Source organism: Apteryx mantelli, chromosome 1 (genome assembly GCF_036417845.1).
Source record: "Apteryx mantelli isolate bAptMan1 chromosome 1, bAptMan1.hap1, whole genome shotgun sequence".
Taxonomy (NCBI): Eukaryota; Metazoa; Chordata; class Aves; order Apterygiformes; family Apterygidae; genus Apteryx; species Apteryx mantelli.
In genome coordinates, this window is record NC_089978.1 from 137,984,061 (window position 1) to 137,994,856 (window position 10,796).

The 10,796-nt window shown below is 42.4% G+C and overlaps 1 protein-coding gene across 3 annotated transcripts; it reads left to right on the plus strand.

Moving 5' to 3' along the window:
* Nucleotides 1-4,377: 4,377 nt before the first annotated feature.
* SYCE3 (synaptonemal complex central element protein 3) lies at nt 4,378-10,404 on the plus strand. Of its 3 annotated transcripts, none has more exons than XM_013948761.2 (3): nt 4,378-6,272; nt 7,553-7,661; nt 8,787-10,404. In XM_013948761.2, exons 2-3 carry the CDS (start codon nt 7,553-7,555, stop codon nt 8,954-8,956), a joined length of 279 nt encoding a protein of 92 aa, XP_013804215.1. In that variant the 5' UTR covers nt 4,378-6,272; the 3' UTR covers nt 8,957-10,404. The 3 variants fall into 3 exon arrangements, with proteins under 3 accessions (XP_013804215.1, XP_013804216.1, XP_013804217.1); XM_013948762.2 differs by lacking the exon at nt 4,378-6,272 and adding an exon at nt 6,613-6,926; XM_013948763.2 differs by lacking the exon at nt 4,378-6,272 and adding an exon at nt 6,613-6,905.
* Nucleotides 10,405-10,796: the final 392 nt, after the last annotated feature.

The following is a 10,796-nucleotide window of genomic DNA, read 5'->3' on the forward strand; positions in this document are numbered from 1 at the left end:
AATCCTGTCTTCACAATAGAGGGAGGATCCCTGCGGCTATGTGAACTGTCCTTGAGCATTCCTAGACCATTACAGAAGGGGAAGGCAAGTAGTGGTAAACAAGTAAAGGAGGGGGCTGACAAGCCCCTCCACGTGAACAGCAACTTTGCACCAATCGTGTATTCGCTTTAGGCGCGTGAACAGAGACTGTAAACCAATCATACAGCTACTGCTAGTGCATGCTTATTGCTTGTCTATATATACTCTGTGTAAGCTCTAATAAAGGGAGAACGACCATACTCATATTGAGACTCATCGTTACTCCGGGTCTGTCTCCCAGTCCGACACACGAAGAAAACACTGCCTGTTGAAATGATTCTTGCCATCTGTTTTTTTCCTTAAGCAAGTATGATTAGGTACATTGAAGGGTAATGAACTGGCAGTCAGTCTTATTAACTCAAATGTACTCTTTATCTCCAGAGCAGCTGCAGCACATGTAGCAACCATGCAGATCACACACACTCAGTAGCTTCAACAATGTGCACCTAGGACTGAGAGGCAATTCAACCACAATCCATTCAGCCTTGTGGCCTATGTGATGACTTAACAAAAGTGCTAATTTTGTAGTTCAACCTCCAGAAAGTCAGCAAACATAAAGGAACTACCACTGGACCAGAAAAAGCACACTTCAGATGAAAGGATCCCTTTCCTAAATGTCACTGAGGTATTCACATTTCCTGCAGTAATTTAGAGGTAGTAAAGTCTCAGACTTGTTTTCACATCCCAATGTAAGATTTAAAACCATGGATAACAAACATGGCTTATGGACAGTGACTGATTTTTTGGTCAACCTAAGCCCACTGAGGGTTCAGTACCTGTTCCTTTGTTTCTACAAGCCAGCCATTCATCCCTGTATAGGATAAGAATCATAATAGGTGATCTAAAAGTGAAAGAAACATTCTCATCATTTTCCCAAGTCACTTTTGTTCCACATGAGCTCTGCCTCTGCCTATTTAACGTTCAGATTTTTCTTGAAAATGCTAGTTCTGTTGTGGTTTTCACTTTATCCATGCAGGTTTTGTTATTTAAAATTTTCAAAGAAACAAAGGTGGGGGGGAGAGGGTAGCATTACTTGAAAAGAAACAAAAAAATACAAAGCTTCTCCTTATGAAAATAAAATGACTGAATGATTATGCATCTATCCTCTTTGGCCAGTAATCTGCCATCATTTCCTCTATTCAGGTTTAGGCATATCTAATAATAGTTTTTTACCTCTACCAGTAATAGTTTTTTCCTCCTCCTGCCAAATTTGACTTTGTTATTCCTAATTCTTTTCTTAAATCTAAATGGAAATTTCCTTTGAACATTTTTATGCAGTCACTGGTCTGATCAGCCCTCCCTACTCAAACTAGACACTCAGAAAAGCTCCTGAAGGTTAGTTAGATGCTCTAGGTTAAATGAACTCAGTAGGCTACAGTAGAGTTTTCCCCTTTGATTTCTTTGGCAGATTTTCCAGGCCCAGAGACTGGGATTCATTCTACATAGCTAAAAAGCTAAGTTGCCCTAGGTTCTCTGTATAGTTACAGAATCACAGAATCGCTGAGGTTGGAAGGGACCTCTGGAGATCATCTAGTCCAACCCCCCTGCTCAAGCAGGGTCACCTAGAGCACATTGCACAGGATTGCATCCAGGCGCGTTTTGAATATCTCCAGAAATAGAGACTCCACCACCTCTCGGGGCAACCTGTTCCAGTGCTCTGTCACCCTCACAGTGAAAAAGTTTTTCCTCATGTTAAGATGGAAGTGTCTGTGTTTCAGTTTGTGCCCATTGCCTCGCGTCCTGTCGCTCGGCACCACTGAAAAGAGTCTGGTCCCATCCTCTCGACACCCTCCCTTCAGATACTTGTACACGTTGATAAGATCTCCTCTCAGCCTTCTCTTCTCCAAGCTAAACAGGCCCAGCTCTCTCAGCCTTTCCTCATAAGAGAGATGCTCCAGTCCCCTAATCATCTTTGTGGCCCTTCGCTGGACTTGCTCCAGTAGTGCCACATCCCTCTTGTACTGGGGAGCCCAGAACTGGACGCAGTACTCTAGATGTGGCCTCAGCAGGGCTGAGTCGAGGGGGAGAATCACCTCCCTCCACCTGCTGACAACACTCTTCCTGATGCACCCCAGCATACCATTGGCCTTCTTGGCCACAAGGGCACATTGCTGCCTCATGCTTAACTTGGTGTCCACCAGCACTCCCAGGTCCTTCTCTGCAGAGCTGCTTTCCAGCAGGTCAACCCCCAACCTGTACTGGTGACTGGGGTTATTCCTCCCCAGGTGCAGGACCCTGCACTTCCCTTTGTTGAACTTCATGAGGTTCCTCTCTGCCCACCTCTCCAGCCTGTCCAAGTCTCTTTGAATGGCAGCACAGCCCTCTGGCGTATCGGCCACTCCTCCCAGTTTTGTATCATCAGCAAACTTGCTGAGGGTGCACTCTGTGCCTTCATCCAGGTCATTGATGAAGAAGTTGAACAAGACTGGACCCAGTACTGACCCCTGGGGGACACCGCTAGCTACAGGCCTCCAACTAGACTCTGCGCCGCTGATCACAACCCTCTGAGTTCTGCCATTCAGCCAGTTCTCAATCCACCTCACTGTCCACTCATCTAACCCACACTTCCTGAGCTTGTCTATGAGGATGCTATGGGAGACAGTGTCAAAAGCCTTGCTGAAGTCTAGGTAGACAACATCCACTGCTCTCCCCTCATCTACCCAGCCAGTCATTCCATCATAGAAGGCTATCAGGTTGGTTAGGCATGATTTCCCCTTGGTGAAGCCATGCTGACTACTCCTGATCACCTTCTTTTCCTCCACATGCGTGGAGATGGCTTCCAGGATGAGCTGCTCCATCACCTTTCCAGGGATGCAGGTGAGGCTGACTGGCCTGCAGTTCCCTGGGTCCTCCTTCTTGCCCTTTTTGAAGACTGGGGTGACATTGGCTTTCTTCCAGTCCTCGGGCACCTCTCCTGTCCTCCATGACCTTTCAAAGATGATGGAGAGTGGCTTAGCAATAATGTCCGCCAGCTCCCTCAGCACTCGTGGGTGCATCCCATCAGGGCCCATGGATTTGTGGGTGTCAAGTTTGCTTAAATGATCTCTAACCCACTCCTCCTCCACCAAGGGAAAGTCTTCCTCTCTCCAGACTTTCTCTCTTGCCTCCAGGATCTGGGGTTCCTGAGGGCTGGCCTGAGCAGTAAAGACTGAAGCAAAGAAGGCATTCAGTAACTCTGCCTTCTCTGCATCCTTCGTCACCAGGGCACCCACCCCATTCTGCAATGGGCCCACATTTTCCCTAGTCTTCCTCTTGCTGCTGATGTATTTGAAGTAGCCCTTCTTGCTGTCCTTGACATCTCTAGCCAGATTTAATTCCAAACGGGCCTTAGCCTTCCTTGTTGCATCCCTACATACTCTGACAACGTTCCTATATTCCTCCCAAGTGGCCTGTCCCCCTTTCCACTTTCTGTATACTTCCTTCTTCTGGTTGAGTTTTGCCAGGAGCTCCTTGCTCATCCATGCAGGTCTCCTGCCTCCTTTGCTTGACTTCCTACTCATAGGGATGCACCGCTCTTGAGCCTGGAGGAAGTGATGTTTGAATATTAACCAGCTCTCTTGAACACTCCTTCCTTCTAGGGCCCTCACCCATGGGATTCCTCCAAGTAGGTCCCTGAAGAGGCCAAAGTTTGCTCTCCTGAAGTCCAGGGTTGCGATCCTACTTGGTGCCCTGCTGCCTCCTCGCAGGATCCTGAACTCCACCATCTCATGGTCACTGCAGCCAAGGCAGCCCCCAACCTTCACATCTTCCACCAGTCCTTCTTTGTTTGTTAGTACGAGGTCCAGCAGCACACCTCTCCTTGTTGGCTCCTCCACCACCTGTGTCAAGAAGTTGTCACCAATGCTCTGCAGGAACCTCCAGGACTGTTTGTGCCTAGCTGTGTTGTCTTTCCTTGTTAATACAAGGTCATAGACACTTTTGTGTGTGAATTCAATTCAAATACTAAAATACTAAAAAGTGGGTGAACAGAGCTATAGTGACCTAAACATTCAGTCTAAGAATGGGATAAATTGCAGGGCTTCACACAAAAAGAGGTGGAGGAGCCTCTTGAAACGGGGCAACCCTGGAAAGGTTGCCCATAGAGACCTTATAAGAGCGAGAAAGTACATCTCACCAAGGGCTATAAGATTGTTATATAAAAATGCATTTAAGAACTATTCTATTTAATAATGCTATTTTTTAAATCTGAAATTCACCCTCTATCACATCACCGTGTCCTAAAGGATACTAGAGGGAAAAAAAAAACAAGCCACAACATGTTGAAACAAAACAGGTTCCAGTCTCCTGATTTCACTGGAAATGGATTTTAGCTCATTTATTAATATGCAGTAGCAAGGTGGCTGCTAAACTATTGGAATTACATATGTTCTAGGATAAATAAATAAATAAATAATTGTATAAACACATGATATTTGCTGCCCAGGTTTACATAGACTCGTATAGCAGTATTAAACAGCAACACCACTAAAATTAAGAGCCTCCTAATCACATATAAACACACACATGTATAGCAGGAGGTAGCATCTGGAAGATAGCTTAATGGCACAGAATTTAGGAGCTGGGGTTACATAAGAAGATTAAAATGACAGTGCTACATCAAACTAGTGGTCCATCTAGCCTATTATTATGCCTCAAATAGCTGTCAATGAGGGTGCCTTGGGAAGTGAAAGATCATGACAAACATAAAATGATACTTTCCTTAGTACTTTCACAATCTGCCAGTAATCTGTGGCTCAAGGATTTCTTTACCCAAATGACTTTTTTCATATGTCTTGAAGAATTTTGCTCAACTGCTTTTGAATGCCTGTAAAATTTTAGCAATAAAATGTGCTATGTTAGATTCTATGGTGTTAATGGAACCTGTGTGAATAAATACTTAATTTTGTTTGTTTTGAAGATGGATTACAATCCCCAAAGTAGCTACTTGTTCTACTGGTTTGGCAGTGAGATGAGTGGTGATAACAAGAGATGACTAAAAAACTTTCATGCTCTTTGAAAATATGCATTTATTCAATCATTTTCCTATTTATCGTGGCAAAAAACCCCAAGACTTTCAATGACTGTGTTTGCAAATGAAAAAGCAAAATAAGACACAGCTCAGACAGTTTAAGGTTTGGATACTCAGCTGGAATGGGACATGATTTGGGACATGAGCAGCTCAGAGAAAGACTTGAATCTAGGCCTCCTATGTATTATCTAATGCCTAATCAGCCAGCTCTTGACAAACTTTGAGTCTTGTTTCTTAGTCGTCAGAAAATTTCTCACCCTTCTTTGACTAGCACTGCAAGCATCTTCTGATATTTTTTAAAGAAAGATAAAAATAATGCAGAAGGGGAGATGAACCCCTGCAGAAAAAGAAGTAGATGCACCCAGCACAGAACTTTCATAATTTCAGACTTTGGACTTCAGACTTAACTTTTGGGTTTAGATTTTTCACAAGAATTTCCAAAATTACAGGACTTCTAGTGCAACTTATGTTGTCCTTGCTGCAAATGTCGCAAGTCAAACAGCCAGAGTCAGGAAAGAAACTTGGAGCAGTGATAAAGAAATGAGTGTTATCCACAGAGGGCAAAGGAAGGCACTTGTAGATTCTTTAAGCACCTGTCCAACTTCTTGTCAGAATGCACATACTTAATGCTCTTCACATAAAACATCAGAATAACTAAATTATAGTAATAGCAAAAGACAAAAAAGAAATCAGATGTGTAAGACTCTGGGGACAGTGAAAGAAACAGCAAAAAGGGAAAGAGGGCATTAACCTTTGCTTTTCCAGCCTCCGGGAAAAGCCAATTATTTATGTGGCAGGTAGGGGGTGAGATACTATCGAGGAAGTAGAAGATGTGATCTGCCAGAGAACCACGGCAGGAGCCAGGCAAGCTGAGAGGCCGGATTAACGGGAGGGCCTGGATCCCCGGGCGGAGGAAAGGGAGCCCGGCCCCGGCTGTGACGGCGGTTCCCTGCGCCGGGGCTGGGGTGCTGCCTGCCACGGGCCCGCCCGGGCGGTCTCCAGCGTGCTGGCGCTTCACTGGTTCTGGGCCAGGGCCGTAACGTGACTCCTAGCCGGCCACGGCTCCCGGGGCAAACCCCGCCAGCACCATCCCCGCCTCCAAACAGCGTTTCTTTCCCGCTCCCTCTCCTCGGCCGCCTAACTCCTCACCGAAGTGCTCATTTTGGTGAAACATAGAATTAATCGAGTACGTGAGTTCGGGGGCAGAGCAGTGACACGGGAGGACGCTTACGAGGGAACATTTTTGGGTGTGCCGTTCCCGGCCGCTCCTGTTGTCCTCCCTTTTTGTCTCGCGCCCAGCCGCAGCTGGCACTTGAGGCGGGGAGGGGGGGAAAGGAGTGCGCGGGGGCGCCTCGAGCGCGGCGGGTTGGGGTGGGGCGGACGGAACGGTTGGCTTTGGCGGGAAGCGGGGAGGGTGAGGCACTCGCAGACGTTGCGAGTGGGCTAAGAAGTCCCCCAGCCCGGCGGATGGGAGCGGGGTTTGGTGGGGGTGCTGAGGTTGTGGCAGGGACTGGGGGGGGAGGCAGTGAGGCTGGTGGAAGCAGAGGAAAAAAGGGTCCTTCCCGTTAGGAGGGTGGGAGGGAGGAAACAAGTCGGAGGCTGAGGTCTCAGACTGGATGGGCACTAGGCACCACCTGAAGGTTGCTCCCCCGCATGCCTTTTGGACTCAGAATGAGGTGGTAAATAAAAGGTGCAGAGATCACCCAGTGCCAGCTGTCTTCTTCTGTCAGTGCATTGCAGGGAAGCATGATTGAGTAAAGGGTGTTGAGCAAGCCTCCTGCCCCAGAGCTGATGTCCAGTAGTCCTCCCTGCTTTTGGGGTAATTCAGCCCTGGCTGAAGGTGAAACCATGCCCATAATATGGTATAGCGGGGGGGAGGGCTGGTATTTTTTTAAAAGATCTTTGAGGTAAAGGGTTTGTCAATTTACAGTTATCTAATAGAATTGGTTGTGTGATTAGACCTTTTAACATCAAGCATCTTGATAAGTCTTGACATTCCTTTGAAATGCTTTAAATCCATTATAAAAGATTGCTTCTCTTTTTTATAGCATTTATCTACAATAAAAACTAGAAAATGGACCCCTGTAATTGAGTGCAAGAAATTATTAAAAAAAAAAGACAAAAACTAGTCCTACTACATGATATGTATCATGTGTATTTACTAGATGAAACTATTCCCTCTCCTTTGTAGTCTCATCACATCCACTGGTAGTTTTCAGAAAAGGAATTTAAAAGCAAAGCTATATGTCACAGTTTTGGTTAATATGAGGGTTCTGAAACCGTAACTGCAGCAGTTGGGGCCCAATTTTATTTATTTGCCCCTCAACAATTTTAATGAATTCATGTGTAAATTTAGAAATTCAGTATCTTATATTAAAATTTATCAGAATGTTACTTTCCCTCAACTGTGAAAATCAACTCACTTCAATGGAAAATACAAGTATAAGATTCTTGTTTTCCTTGTAGATGGCCAAATCAGAACCTCGGGAAAGAAACTATGATAACATGGTAAAGATGGTGGAGGACCTGAACAGGGACTTGGAAAAACTTCTGGAGGAAATGGAAAAACTATCAGGTATTGCTTTTTGCTGAGAATGATCGGATTTGTCTACTGGAGGGTGAAGACACTGGAGCTTTATTAGGTATATTTATTACCGTAAACATCCCTGTGTGATAGAAATGTAAATGGAAAAAATTGCAGTCAGCTAATATCTTAATGTTCTCAAGTGAGTGTACAAATAATCTAGAAGTTTTAAGTGTCTCAGAATTGAAAATTAACAGGATGCTCAGTTCAGAGTGATGGCTGAGAACAGAAATAATATTAAGGCATTTAATTTACAGTGATTAAAATGTAGTATATAAAACGAGATTTACTTTGGAAAAATGGTGGGATGCATTTTCAGGTCAGTGCTTGACATAATTAATTATTCAATTAGAATAAAGACTCCCCTGCAAATTTACCCTTAGTCCTTTATGTATAGAGAGCTGCACCAATTCTCTCAGAAATTGTGTGCAATTACCAAGAATAGACTGAAATTAATAAATAAACTATGTGTAATTAACTACAATTTATGAGTGCATTTGAGAAAACTACTCAATTTATGTAAGATTTTATGTCAATTTGTAGTAGAACAAAAGAGGAAAATATGAAATAATTGCTAAAATTACTTGCCCTGCTTTGTCAGATAACTCATTTTTTCAGACTCAATCTCATGATTTAGTTTGTTCTTTAAACCATCCATCACCTTGCTGTGGCCTTCTGGTTTTCCTTTCCTTACCTAACACTAGTATCCTGACTGTTACAGGTCTTGAAAGAGAATTCTTTTATTTGGTTCATTTATTTAAAAACAGTCTGTTGCACCTTTCTTTTTGATTGCCTGTTTTGTTGTAAATTTTATGTAACAGTGTCTGTCTCCTGTTTCTATCAGTAATAAATATATTTCATTCTGAAGCATTTTGAGACATTTATAAAAAAAGTAATAATAAACATCCATTTTTTTAAATCTTGAATATTATTGTGGGCAGCGTCCACTAGTTAATGAACATAATGATAACCAGGCCTGCAATACAATATGTTCATCATTATTATCATATTATTGAACTGATTATCATTAATGTCCTTTTAACTTTTATTGAATCTGCCATTGCTTTTTTTATGGCAACATTGCTGGCTTGGTAATATCTGTTGTTTTCTTTGTAGTGCAGGCAACCTGGATGGCTTATGACATGGTAGTAACGCGTACAAACCCAGACCTGGCCAACTCCATGAGGCAACTGGAAAATGCCTTCCTGAATTGCAAAGAAGAGATGGAGAAGAAATGGCAAGAGGTGCTAAGGGAATCTAACAGTGAAGAGCAAAAAAATGAATAAATTGGTTTCAATCATGTTGGCAGAATTACAGCCCTTGGAAAATCATTCCAGTTTTTTTGTTTTCTGGTCCTGAAGGATTCACAAACACCATGGAAAATGGATTGACTTTCATCTTTTTGAGAACTGCATATGTGGCTGTATCTATGGTTTTATTTTGATGAGTAGACATATATATATATATATAGTTGAAACTGAAAGATAACAATGTGGCTATTTTCATTATGTTCATTAGTAGTCCTTGGAGCATTTGTGCATACACAACTTACATGTATTCTGTGTCATTGTTCCTGAAAGATCACATTCACTTTCTAGTATATATGTGTACATGAAATTCTTTGTCCCCTGTACAAATGTAAGATTTTTTTGGTGCAGTGGACCATTGCAGTTGTATTACACCAGCACATGTCCTTCAAGGAAAACTGAAGAACAACTGTTTTTCCAAGTGAGAAACAGCTGAAATTCTAGATTTGCACGTTGATCTGGGTTACTTTGATGGGGGATTGCCTACTAGATGCTCAGTTACAGAATTTGATTATTTAGATAACGTATCTATAGTTGTTTCATTTTGTTTCCTTGGATTTTAACCGTTTCTTTGGATTGTTTTTCCCAGAAAGATTGCTCCATCTCACTTTGAAGATAATGCGTCTAGACTGTTTGCAATCACAGACTATACAGTGGTGTACAATACAATCACCACAACAATACTATCACTACTGAAACCACAGCAATGTAGTCTGTGGTACTGCTGCAGAAACCAAGCTAACTATATTCTAAAACAATTTTCTCAGTACGTTCCTACTGTTCAGGGAGTACTACAAGAGGAAGAACAGAAGTGACTTTTGTCAAGATATGGATTAAGAGCACCACTTTGTGGCCTGCAGGTATGGCATAAATGAGTGTTCTATCTGAGATGGACGTCTACTAAGTTTTGAGGAAAGGGAACTCCCCTTTCATTAAAATCAGTCTCTTTAACAAGCTGATTTCTAGTAAGCATCATGTAGCAAGTGATGACATCCCAATCTTCTTTGAAGGGCATTTCATGATTTAAATCACATCTAAATGATCTGTCAAAAGTTTGCTCAATTGTTAGATTAAGTACTTTCTTGAGACTGGTTGATCTCAATTCACAGGAAAAAGTGTTTTTATTTTATGAAGTGAGAAACAAGTAACTAATTTCACCATTTTTGTTTGCAATACTACCAAGTGTTTCCAGAGACACAAAGGGTAAAGAACATTGATTTTGATCTCTACCTTTGACTTTCCTACTAGCAGGTAGGTCTTCATTCCTGCCAGAGTTAGGGCATAATGGTGGAGCAGCATGAGGAAACTTGCACTTTGATTATTCTCTGGAGGATTTTAATGGCATATTGTCACTTTGGTACCTTTTCACAACACTGCATTGTCTTCATTCTTTAATTCTGTATTAAAAACTAAATGCCTTTGAAGAAGCACTGTCTTCAGCAGCTGGTGTAGGGATGTACTAAATTGTGTGATTTTGTGTGACCTTTGACCATTAAGTGCTAAGTACTCAACATTGACTACAGATTTTCAAAGTAGCTCAGTTTCTATTTGGGGATTTAAATGAAGTGGCCAGTGTTAAAAAAAAGATTTTTTGCATCCAGCAGTCCTGTTGAGAATAGAGAATACTGCTTGAAAACAATACTTCTAAAAACATCTCTTAACTTATTAAGGACTCCTGTTGTGATATTCAGTGAAGTTCTATCTGTAGGCCTCCTCTGAACTTTCATTATGTTAAGTTGAATCCAATTTCCTGTGACTGGAAGGTTACATTGAATTAATCTTTCAGAATACAGTATTTATCCAGAGTGAAAGGCCACAA